The 12,609-nt window shown below is 38.6% G+C and overlaps 1 protein-coding gene across 1 annotated transcript; it reads right to left on the bottom strand.

The window, feature by feature from the left end:
* Window positions 1-4,130: 4,130 nt before the first annotated feature.
* On the bottom strand, window positions 4,131-12,598 carry LOC146456346 (mismatch repair endonuclease PMS2-like). The gene is made up of 4 exons (XM_085093259.1): window positions 12,155-12,598; window positions 9,757-10,108; window positions 8,510-8,792; window positions 4,131-6,735 (listed from the first exon to the last, which is right to left on the bottom strand). The coding sequence occupies exons 1-4, from the start codon at window positions 12,490-12,492 to the stop codon at window positions 5,057-5,059; spliced, it is 2,652 nt and encodes an 883-aa protein (XP_084949385.1). The 5' UTR covers window positions 12,493-12,598; the 3' UTR covers window positions 4,131-5,056.
* Window positions 12,599-12,609: the final 11 nt, after the last annotated feature.

Here is a 12,609-nt window from a genome sequence, read left to right as displayed (position 1 = left end):
CTTCTCAGTGAATCCTACCGTTTATTGTTATTTTGCACTGATAATCAAACAAAAGAAAAACTTTCAGACACTACAATAGTAGCTTGTAAAAAAACTGCATTCAATATTTATTAAAGAATGACAAGTCTATAAAATATATATGTTGAACATTCCAAGGATTCCAATGGGTCCTTTACTCCCTTCCCCTTCTCTGTTAAGGGGTAACTAATAAAATTATGTGTAACCATTATCTCATCAAGTATGTAGAATTTTTAAGTATAATTTGTTAACAAAACTGTTAATTATAGAGTGATTATAGATGAAATATGGAGTTTTACAGTCAATGCTTGTTAGACCCTCCCCCCCCCCCCAAAAAAAAAAAAAAAAAAAAAGAATTACTATTCAATCTATCTTATTGGTTAAAGAAACATCACTAGCCTTATTGTTTATTCTGCTAACCAGCTAAAAAGAAATTTGAAACATCTTTTTAGATATTGTTTTGTAACTGATGGTATGACAAATTTAAATGATTTTGAATTATTATTTTGAATGTGTATTTCTATTGTTCTAGACATTTGATCAATGCAGCTGATAAGGCTTGGTCCAGTCCCACAAACATTATGCAATATGCTGGATGACTTACATTGTGGCCTAATATACAATCAGAGCCCAGGAAGGGCTTGAAATAAGAGTCACGTTTGACAATTTTCAGCTTTAGTTTTATAGCTAACATTATTGTCAAGGGACCACAAATTCCCACAAGTGCTGGATAATTTACACAGTTCAGCAAAGGTCTCACAACACTGTGCCAATCATTCAGGATATTGGGGAGTTTGACAATAGTAATCATCTGTCGTCAAAGCAAGAGCTGCAAGATCAGAGAGGAGATTATATTATACAATTCAGCAGAGTGTTGGTTGAGTATAATACTTCCCTCGCCTAGCCTGAAGTCAATAAAACGTGTGATACCAAATCACATCACCATCCAGTACTCAAAAGAAATGGCAAATCCTTCAGAAATTATCAATTTACCAGTAATGTGCCCTAATCAATCAGAATACATTAGGTAATGTGTGTCACTATCTGAGCTATCTGACTCAGCTCTTAGTTAAAGTGTGCACTCCACAACCAGATGAAGTCAGGCCCCACCAAAATTATTGTCATTATTTCAATTTATAATATAAACACAATTTCCCCAATCTTTCGACCCCTTCCCTGTGCTTCCTACACTGCACCCAAAATTACAAGAGAACTCACATAAGATAGTTTTAAATTATTTTACCTTGATTACGTGTATACAAGAACAGACTAAGGAGATTATATGCACGGTATAGAAATTTACTGACTAAATGAAATATTATAGTCAGGTTATCAACAGTCTCTCAACAATCACATTATAACCAATTTACTGATGAGAGGTGGCATAATTACCACTCTCCATACAGTTCTCATATAATTACTCTATGGTAAGGCAGAATAGTTAACAAATTAAACCTCAACACAACTCACTATCCTTATTTTCAAAGCTTGTTGGCACAATTATCCAATCTCTGTTATACTACTTCATTTTATTTCTAGATACATTATTAGTATACCTGGGAGCAACTCTACAGCACTAAAAGCATGCAATATGTGAACCTTCTCTATCAGTTTTGCCAAAAGCTAGGCAAAAGGAATGTTTATTCAAAAAGAAAAACTTCAAAGCTGCTCTTGAATTCATGGCATGTATTAAATATGCTGATGTTGAAATTGTACTAGCTTGCACTCGAACACATACGACTTTCTTAAATTCACTTTAAGAAAAGCGTGCACACAATTCAGTCTAATAAAATTAACAATTTTTAGGAGAAAAAACCCTTAATTTACAACAGTAAATATTACTAATATTAAGAGGTGATTTAAATCATTGTCAAATGGTAACATGTATGTGTTCATTGAATCCCATTTGGACGTAAACTGTTAAGGGAAGGGGAGAAGGTAATTTGAACATAAATTCAATACACAGTCAGCTGCTCAGTTCTGTGAGAGGAGAAGTGATGGTTCCTTTTTATTTGTAAGTATAAACAGTAATAAAGAAATATGTTACTTGTCTGTTGTAGCAACGTCGAATCAAGTCCACCTTTCGCTCGCTCTTACATGAAAAAAAATCCAGTTGCTTTGACCCGCTCTTACGGGAAAAAAATCCAGTTCCTTTTGATCGCGTGGAAGAATCAATTTTGGCTTTCTCGAGCACTTTCAAGGCCCGATATAACCTTCAGGCCCAATAACAATAACACGGCTGCCATTTTGGGGCATTTGACTTCCGTTTTAATCGAAAGCATGCGCACTAAGACCGGAATCCCACGTTTTCTGGGATAAGAAATTCCATTATCCCAGAGTCTCTCCTGGCGCCGCCCCGCTGACCAAAAAGCCTGAGGACTCTGGGTACGAGATTGGTCTAAGATCCCTCAAGTGGACGGCACAGATTTTTCGAAACCGCTTCGCTTTACAATCGCTTCAAATACAACCGCTTCAACGGTACAATCGCTTCACTAGTAACGCTTCATTAACGTCGCTTCGCAGTGGTACAAAAAATGCTGTTTTACTAGACTTTGTCGCAACCATTGTTGTGAACAACTTCAAAGCGCGTAAAGAATTTCTTTCAACGTGGGATCAACGTATCGTGCTGTAACGTTTTGCGCTCACAACGTATCTAATCAACCTTTTTCTACCTCTCGTTGTCACACAAAGTAGATTTTATATTGTTACTACAAGAGACAGAACTGTTTTGCTGCATGTGTGATAAAGTAACAATGCATCGATGATAAAGGGCATAGAGTCCATGGCGATTATCAATCTATAAAACATTTTCGTCCGGTTAATGCATCAGTCATTTCCAACAGTGTTCCCCCCTCCCCTCCCCTTCCCCTGGCTGAACACCGAGGATTAGGATTCTTAAAAACAAACCGGCAATTCCGCAAACGCCCAACGGTGGGGAAAAACGAGCTGTTCAAATACCCCACGGTACAGCAAAAAATAAGTTGATTTCTTCTTTTCTGGCCTTACCATCTGATTCCGCTAATTCAGGCCAAACTAAGTCTGAGCTAAGTCTTACTTCTTCGTATTCCTCCAGTGATCATTTCTTTGGATATCTTGATCTCATTTCGTCCTCCTTGAATATGTAGTTAACACAAATTATGGTCTTTGCCGATGAAGTGGAAGTACTTTGAGGTGAAAATCACGAGGCAGTGAAGTGTCCCGGTAGGCTAATGCCCGACCCCCTGGGGAAACAATGCGGAAAAATGCTTCACTAATGTCCGGGGAGGGAAAGGGGAGAATAGGCATTGCTGGAATTAACTGATGCATAGCTATGTAACTTGATCGAACTTTCCGTTTTTGTGATTCACAAATAATATGGCTTCCTTTACTGTGTTTCTCTATCCATTTGTTCAATCGGTGTTTGGCATTTACTGCGTGCACTGTTTCTTCAGTGGCTGAACAAGCAAGAAGAGACAATGGCGTAACAAACTTTCAGTCACTTCGTCAGTAGGTTATAAATCATAAGTTGGAAGCGGACTGAATGACTAAATGTTAAACAAAGACACTTTAGTGGTGTGATCTGTTTTCGTTTCCTCATGAAATCAGAAAATACTTCCTTCTTGAAACTATACCCAGAAGAATATGACTCCAGGGGGGTAATTACGGCTTTCCTAAAAACGGCTGCATGGGAGTCTAATATGACTCGGCTATAAATGGCGAGCAACAGGCGTTGAAAACGGACATTTTACTGCAGTTAACGGATAAAATACCTTCCGCCGGTGAGGTACGTGTGAAAAACGTTTTTATGTCTTTACGTTTCCTCTAAAAACAAAGCAAAACCAATCTTGTGTGTCTCAATGAGATGATATCATGGTCTAAACTAACTAAACGGGCTTTTTCCATCTTGATCAAAACACTACTTCCTGGGTGCTAGACAAGACTTACAGGAGGTTCAATATCGTTTATTCATGACATGCTTCACCAAGTCTTCTTTCTGACAGCCTGCAGAACAGGCGTTATTTTTATTGCGTTTTTCAGGCGCGAGGCGACCGCGGAGGCCCTTCCGTCGTGCGTGACTCGCGCTCGCCTCCGCTCGCCTGAAAAACGCAAAAAAAAAAGATAATAATAATAATAATAATAATAATAATAATAACGCCTGTTCTGCAGGTCATCTTTCTGATGACAATTTCCCTACTGTATCAACCCATTGTGCTGAATCTTTTACACAATCAGCGGCATATCTAAGTCTTGTCGTTATGGAAATAAATAGTCGGCTAGAGTTACTGTTTTTTTCCGACGGCAGTATCTGCCGGTCTAGGTAACTGCTTATTTCAAAATGGTTTACTTTGGAAAGAGATCGGAAAACATCATGGTTGGTGGGTGGTCTAAGGTGCAAGTGGCGACTGCGGAGGAGCAGAAGACTTGCGTTCAGGTCTGTTAAGAATTCGTTAGCATTGTATGACTTCTTTGCTCCAGACAAAAAAAATGCAGCTTGCAACAGCTGGTTGGCAACACCTCAAACTGTTTAGCCGTCTGATAAAGCCACAAGTCTTCAATAATAAAGAGCAACTCTGTTTGGGTTATGAAATCTCTGAACCTACAAAGAAGATTTATTTTGTGGTTACCAAGCACGGGCTCCTGTTAGTTCCATAGGTGAAGAGCCCAGTCGAGAAAATGGCCGGGAAAACTTTCCTTCAGTTCGCCGCCATACGTTATAGAGAACAAGTTGTAGCCAGAATGAATTACCGCATGCAGGTAGGTCCAGTCAGAGTAACGCCCCACAGTAACGGCATACTGTTGCAAAGCTGTCGATATCTCGCTGTTGGATAAACTTCTCCTTGACACTGTTACAATATATTGAATCTTTACACAAACCCCTGAATGATGTCTGTTTGCAAACCTTCACACACATGAAATGTCATATGACAGGTACTTTCAAAATACAGTGTAGATGTCACCGTTTCAATAAGACTTCATATTATTGCCAACTTGTTCATTAATTCGAAATATTTTAACCAGACTGGGTACTTCTCCATATCAGTCCTAGCTTTGTTAGTGTTCAATCCGTATCTGCTGTCGGCAGCATTCCAAGATTGATCAGATGTCTCATAGTAGGTCGGCCATGAGGACAGTTCCATGGATGGTCAATCTCTCCCATGTGACACACAATCTTCTTCATCTGAGCCTGGTTCAATGCAGTTCCAACCATGATTGACATACGACAGGCACGGCTTGCAAACATTTTCCTCACTCTAGAGGGCCTGCACATCACATTCGGGGAGTCACTCAGCATGAAAATCAACTCTTCAATATCCTCCACACCGAATGTCCAATTCTTGCTCATTGGAAGTGAAACCAACTTGATCTTTTTCATTGCTGGGGCGTTGTGATCTATTTCAAAATCAAATCCATTCTTTTGAAATATTTCTATGTTGTCCATAAGGATAGCTTCATTGGCAGCGGTTAGTTCAAGTCTTTGTGGAATGATAAGTCGTTGGGACTTAATTGTTGTGTTCCGTTGTTGATCCTCGAAGTTAAATTTCTCATCTGAAGCATGCTGGTCAATTATGAACAAATCATTGTCCAGTTTTGCAATGATAAAACCCAAATTAAACTGACCCAGAATTTCCATTTCTTTAAACATGTCTTTGCTGATATTCTTCCTTAGTTCGTTCTCTGCACTGGTGTTACTGTCTGGTGTGATCTTTGCTCTAAACAAGCGAGCTTCAACTCCCTCCATATTCTCTCTTGATGGTGTCTTTACGGTGTTTTTCAGTTTGTCCATGCTAAAGTTAACCGTTATCCCGTTCCTTTCGCCAAACATGCCAAAAACGTGGTTCTGTTCTGAACTTGAATTCTTGTAATGCTTGGGAATAACCAAAATCGGTTCACGTGATTTGTTATCTTGGAGATTGGTGATTCTGTCAAACACACTCTGACTACTTTCCTCAGAAAGCTTTGAATCTCTTTGCGCATTTGTTGTCATCTCATTTTCATCACTACCTTCTTGGAAATGACCACCATTACCTGACTTGACCAAGTCAACCCTTTCATCAGGTTTCAAAAGCTGTTTACTGGTTACAAACTCTTCCCTGTTGTCTTCATTTTCAAGTTCCCCACTACAATAATCATCCGCAAGGTTTCCTTCATCCTTTGACTCCTCCTTTTCCTTTAATTCAATAACTTGGTCATCACTTCTCTCACATTGTTCGTTATTGTTATTAATCATTTCAAAGCTTTGAATCTCACAAGCAGGATAACTATCAGATCCTCCTGGCATCTTAACATTTTTATTTGACACTTTCTCCTTGATACTGAAAATGGTCGTAAGTTTTGCTTGTTTAGGACAAGGCTCGCTGGATTTGTCGACGAATCTTTCTTCAAATGCTGAAAATTTTCTCTTAAAGATGCTGAGAGAAGGGAATTTCCCTTTTTCCACATTACGTGAAAATGATGAACGTGGCTCTGAAACCTTTTCATCTTGCTTAATTACAGAGGGTGAACTTTTGTGCTCTTGGAGTTCCTCATCTACGTGGGAATCAACACTGCTACTGTTATTTGGTACAAATGAGTCAGCAGATAGTTTTATTTGGGTCAAAGGTTTCTGATTGAAATCAAATGATGCAGTGCTGGGGTCAAACATTTTCCTCAATGATGTTTTAATGGTAGCCAGCAGAAGTTTCTCTTCTTGAACAAACACCTGGCGCTTGTCTGGAGTAACATTGACATCCACCCCATCTGATGAGAAAAAGCAAGTAAAAAGCAGAGCTGTATGCTATCTAAGAACACAGCCACACAAATAGGTTGAACCCTAACACAAAAAGACCTCTTTTCTGCATAAACGCTTTAATGCATTTTACTTATCTCCCACATAAGAAAAATCACAAACTGCTATGTACAGGATATAAGAAAGTCTCTCATTTTCACCTGTCCATGGATCCATGCTAACAACGATTTATTTGTTCTTTGAATACCGTAATTTTTATAAAAATCTTGACTTTTTCACTCTCCGATGTCATCAGCATGCGCTGCAATCACTTGAATGTGGAAAATTTACAAAAAATGCATTAAAATCGTCTTTCTCAAAGGAAGTAAATTTATGTGGATCCGTCAAACGTGTGCTCTCAGGGAACCAGCCAAACAACAACAACTCTATTCACTAAAAAATTTGAGGACCGCCAAGTAGCTTTCATTCAGTTATTTAAGGCAGGCTCAAAGAGGAAAGGATATTAAGCCTTTAAGCCCTAACAGGGATCAGCATCAATAATATCAATGCTTATTCAACCCCTGAGGTCACGAGAATTATTAAGGATATGATCACTCAAGGTGAATTTTCTTGATGTTTTTATAACTTTTCTCCAGTACATTAATTTTATAAGAAAGTATGGGGAAAGGATAGGAGAATTTGTTCTTTGATATTAGGGTTTAAAGGTTTAAAATAAAAGAACAACAACAACAACAACAACATAAGCAAGCGAAAATTAAAGTTAATAGCCGACGTTTTGGCGTCATCGTGACAGCATTCTCAAGGCAAAGTGGATAAATTAATGCGAAGATTTGACTTCTATTTTCGCTTGCTTATGTTTCAAGAAATCATTATTGATCAAAACAACAAACAACAAAAAAAAAAAATCAGGTAACTCTGGAAGCAATCTAGGGTTAATCAATTTGATTGATACAATCTTATTGTTTGGTGTGCAGGATAACGACATGGCACAAAACCAAACTTCACTACTTAAATTTAGGGTGCGTTTCTTTGGGAAAATCCGAATCTGGATTTTTGATCCTATATCACTCGGATCATGGTGTATCAAAGGACAAATCCACTCCGGGTAAGGATTCATCGGTTCCTTTGATGCACCATGATCTGAGTGATCTTGGATCAAAAATCTGGATTCGGGTTTTCGCAGAGAAACACACCCATAGACTTCAAAAGCTTGTGATTCAATCAGAGAGACCCTTATGTAGCTGTTTTAAGTCTTCAAACTTTCAAGAAAGAATCCAGATGATCTAACTGTTTATTTTCTGAGGATTGCAAAGGGACCAACCTACTTTGTAGTAACTGACAATTCATTTACATATACAGCTGTACTCTTAAAAAATGTATTGAAAAACCCTGGGTTATTACAAGTAAGTTACAGTCTCTTCTTGGAAAGTATTTACAAAAAAGAACTGGTGATGAACATATTGAAATGCACAGCTAATAGGGTCTGCATTTGAAATGTGATTCTTTTTATGCACCAGATTACAAACTGTCTCCCTAGCTTTTAAAAGTAACAGAAACTTTCACTAAATGCAGTGCTTATGTCACATGAATTGTGGAATGTGTGACCATAATTATTGAATCAACGCTAAAAATCTTATAGACTATGCTTATGACATTATTTTTTAGTTACTTCAGAACACTGCCCTATTGGCTGGCACAAGCGTGTCAGAGTACACAGGTCTTATTATTGACCCTTAATCCTGTTTGTAGGGTCAGTCACAACACCACAGCATGTTTACAGCTTACCTCTTGCCAGAGAAACATCCAAAATGACAAATGGATACTGATGTCTGTTGTACATGTGGTACACCTCATTAATGACCCGTGAAACTTTGCTTAAGTCACAGGGTCGCTTATTGATGTACAAGAACTGACGATCAGCACTGCTGCGTCCCATTCCATGATCTGGTTTTGAAATGTAGCCACTAATCTTGAAGAGGTTTTGCTGCTGTTTTGATGCATCAAGGCCAAGGTCATTACAGTCTTCTTCAGAGGGTGCATACTGCTCAATAACCATTACTGTTTGGACCTAAAAGAATGACAGTGGTAATTCAAATCAATGCATTTTTTATAATAACTGTCAAAATACAGAAAACAAAAATGGCGTCTGATGCAAAGTGTGCACTTTCTCAATGGAAAGTAAAGCCAATTCCGCTCATATTTTTTCCATGTTATTGTAAAAAACAAATCGATGGCAGTTTTCTATGGTCTATACTCTTATAGAACATAAAATGACATAATATTTATCAAGTTTTGAACATTACTTTTATGGCATCATTTTATGGTCTATGAGAGTATAGACCATAAAAAAAACTGCCATCGATTTGTTATTTATAATAACTGATTGAAGGTTTTTAGGCAAGAGGGAAGTAAATGACTTTTTTGCCTAAAAATCAAACTTGCTCCAAATATTTAGCACAGAGACTGGTTGTTGTGTAAGATTGAAATTTACATGTAGTTAAATTGTATTTAATTTTTGAGCAAAAATAATGCTATGTAAACAAGAAATAGCTTATTACTTTTCTAGAAAATGCATGCGACCTACACACAGATACTGACCCTTAACTGATTTCTTTTGTTCACAACTAACGATACTTTGCTTGAGTTGCCTCAGTCTTGTATACTTACAGAGGACATTACTCATTTCACAGAGAAAAGGGTGTTCTCTGAAAGACATACCTATGAGGGCAAAACTTTTATTTAGGCTAAAACATGCACATGGCTTAAACTTGCCCACTGTACTGGGTTCCTTGAGCTTTTTTTGCATTTGAGCCTTCCTCTTGCCCAAAGCCCTTTGATCACATTCAAGGACAAAAAAAACCAATATGGTCACAAGCTAGTGAAAATTCCATCTTCCAATATTTATTTATTATTGATCCTTACATGGACTTCCAGACTAATTTTTGTTGGCACTCAATCAAGGCAGACTGCTATTTCAGATCCATTTCTAGTGTAATGTGAGAACTACATTGTAATAATTTATTTTCACATACCTGTTTGGGACCAAAGACACATGTTATATTGTCTTTTACTTGATCACTGCCATTTGTGGATACGATCATTGTTTTCTTTCCCTTTTCAACTTGGTTACTGCATGTTATCCTAACCCCTGTACTTACAAGACAATATCCTTGCAAAACATGTACCAATTTTGTGAACTCCCTTTTGATGTTACGCAGAAACTCTCTGTGTCGTACAGGCAAGGTAGAAAACAGGTTTTGCAAGGAAATGGTGGTACCTAGATCCCGTGCACAAGGATTCTTGGCAACAAGTTTTCCATTGTGATCGTATTCTAGTCTTGTTGCCGCAGCTTGAGAAGAATGGTGTGTCACAACAGAAAGTTTGCTGTGGAAAGATTATAAAAATAGACTGGTTGCATTTGTATGAAATTTTATAAACTGTAGAATTGAAATAAATAAGATTTTCATTCTTGAAATTGTTGCTCTGAGATCTTCATAATTACTAATTCATTGAGTAGTTGACACCAAACAGGCAAAATAGTGGCAAAAGACCTTAACAAAACAAAAGACCTTATTTCATATTCTTATGACAGAAATAGAACTGTTCAGCTAGACTGTAATGTGCAGTTAAAATTCTCAAACAACCCCCCCCCCCCCCCCCACCCAGTGCAACCACCACAAGAAAGTCATTGGGAATTGTGAGGACTAGTCTGCAGAATACACGTATGGTAGAACTCGAACAGGGTGCATTCTGTGTATGTCCCACATCGAAGATACTTCATGAGTTTCAAACACTAAGAAGTGCCTTAACCACTGAAAAATAATGACCACCTGTAGACTCTAATTCCTAAACCAGGAGAAAAATCCTGGATATTTTTTTTACAAAAACAATTTGTTTGAACGATGGTAGGTTTCAAAAGCCTAGGTATTATACATTTTTCATCACGCCATTATGCCTATGAGGTAATCTAAAGCCACGATCGTGCACCAGTATGCCGAGCAATTTGGAAACCCATGCTGAAGATCTTTGGTGTAACCTACATAAAATGCACCCTGGGAACTCAACAAGATATTCCACGTACAGGGGCATTTAAATCTGAAACCTCAACACGTGCAACTGCCATGCCCTGCAGACTGACTCTGAGGGATGGGGGATCCCAAAAGCCAAAGTAAGAACTGGTTTGTTTTCTAAAGGAATGGGACACAACAACAACAACATTTCTTTCTTGCATTTATGTTAACACTATACAATTTCTGGGCACGAATAAAGATTGTTGCTGTTGTTGTTGTTGTTGAACAAAACAGGGGAATGTAAGTAGAAGTAGGCAAATACTCGCTGTACATGTGGCATCACACTCGCCTCCAGTCTACGTAGTCAAGTGTTTTAATAGAGCTTCGTTGGAAATTGAGCGTATGTTACATATGGTTGAAACGAGTGAATAAAGACATTTATTATTACTCAAACACCTGCTATACAGGGTTTTTCTCTCCATCCCTGAGACCATACACTGGCATTAAAATAGGCCTTGTCACGGTGCTCGACGCCATTTTAACGAGTAGGCAAACAGGCTTGAAATAACAGTGTTTGTATGAAAATCCAATGTCAAATAATTTTCATAAAACATCGCTTGTGAAAAATTCATGAATTGGAAACTTTTGGCACTAGGAAAGGATTTTAAGAAAAAAATTGGAGGGATGTACATGTAGCTGTGCCAGAAAACGTCCAGTCGTGTTTTGAACTTTCCATGCATTTGTCTGTAAAGCGAACCAGCTGTAAACTGCTACTAAAAATAGTTCGCGGGAAAGAATACAGGGAAATTTATGGAAAGTTCAAAACACGCCTGGACGCTTTCTGGCACAGCTACATCCCTCCAATTTTTTTCTTAAAATCCTTTTCCTAGTGCCAAAAGTTTCCACCTCATGAATTTTTCACAAGCGATGTTATATGAAAATCATTTGACAGCGGATTTCCATATAAACACTGTTATTTCAAGCCTGTTTGCCTACTCGTCAAAATGGCGTCGAAAACCGTGATCATACCTGTCAACCCACGGAGTACAAACATTTGGAGACGTCTCGAAATATGTTCTCTTTGTTCCGCGGTCCCAGCAGAACCGTGTCATCAAGCCTACATTTAGGGCTTCAGTGGGGGGGGGGGGGGGGGGGGGAGGAATAACCTATATTAATATTAATAAACATATCTCAAAAAGACCACGGTAGCTATTTCCCGGGAGATTTGGTGCTCTACCCGGGAGGCCGGGAGATTTCATGAAAAACTTGGAAACTCCCGCGAAAACCGGGAGAGTTGGCAGGTATGGTGATAAGGCCTATTGATCTCTTTGAGACCTGAGCTAAAATCACATTTCCCGCCAAATCATTTAATTAACCGAGTATGCAACTGGCAATTATTAATAGCGGATTTGTCTATTACCTCAAGGCACACAATGAGCTCAAGGCCTCTCCCCTAAAACCAAAAGTTTCCACACTTGTCAGATCTGAGAAATCTCTGAGTTTCGATGTGTGATGCTTCAAGGTCAAAGCTTCGAAATTGTGTGGTTCTACTCCATGACCATTGTCGTTCACTTCCAAAACATCGGCGCCGTGATTTTTCAGCTTGATATCGATGTTTGTAGCTCCGGCATCCAAGCTATTTTCAACAAGCTCTTTCATAGCAGTTGCAATACTCAACACAACCTGGCCGGAGCAAATTTGGTGGACAGATTTTTGGTCAATTGCTTGAACGACGGGAGAAGGCGAAACTGCCGCCATTTTGCTTGACAGCGATGATTCCTCGGAAGGCTTCGGGAATTTCCGTGGGTGTCATGGTTGCAGTTCGAAAGAGTTCGCCTAAGTTCGCCGATTTTCGTTTTCTCGCCCCAGATTTCG

This window comes from Pavona decussata, unplaced genomic scaffold (assembly GCF_977016875.1).
Source record: "Pavona decussata unplaced genomic scaffold, jaPavDecu1.1 SCAFFOLD_258, whole genome shotgun sequence".
Lineage (NCBI taxonomy): Eukaryota > Metazoa > Cnidaria > Anthozoa > Scleractinia > Agariciidae > Pavona > Pavona decussata.
This window is presented reverse-complemented; position numbering and strand designations above follow the sequence as displayed.

Bases quoted from the DNA above. Each gene is read 5' to 3' on its own strand.
- LOC146456346 (XM_085093259.1), bottom strand. From the start codon at position 12,492: ATGGCGGCAGTTTCGCCTTCTCCCGTCGTTCAAGCAATTGACCAAAAA. The intron at 8,793-9,756 runs GTATGTGAAAAT...TCATTCTTTTAG, and splicing joins GTGTCTTTGGTCCCAAACAG to GTCCAAACAGTAATGGTTAT. The intron at 6,736-8,509 runs GTAAGCTGTAAA...TTTTCTCATCAG, and splicing joins GGATGTTTCTCTGGCAAGAG to ATGGGGTGGATGTCAATGTT.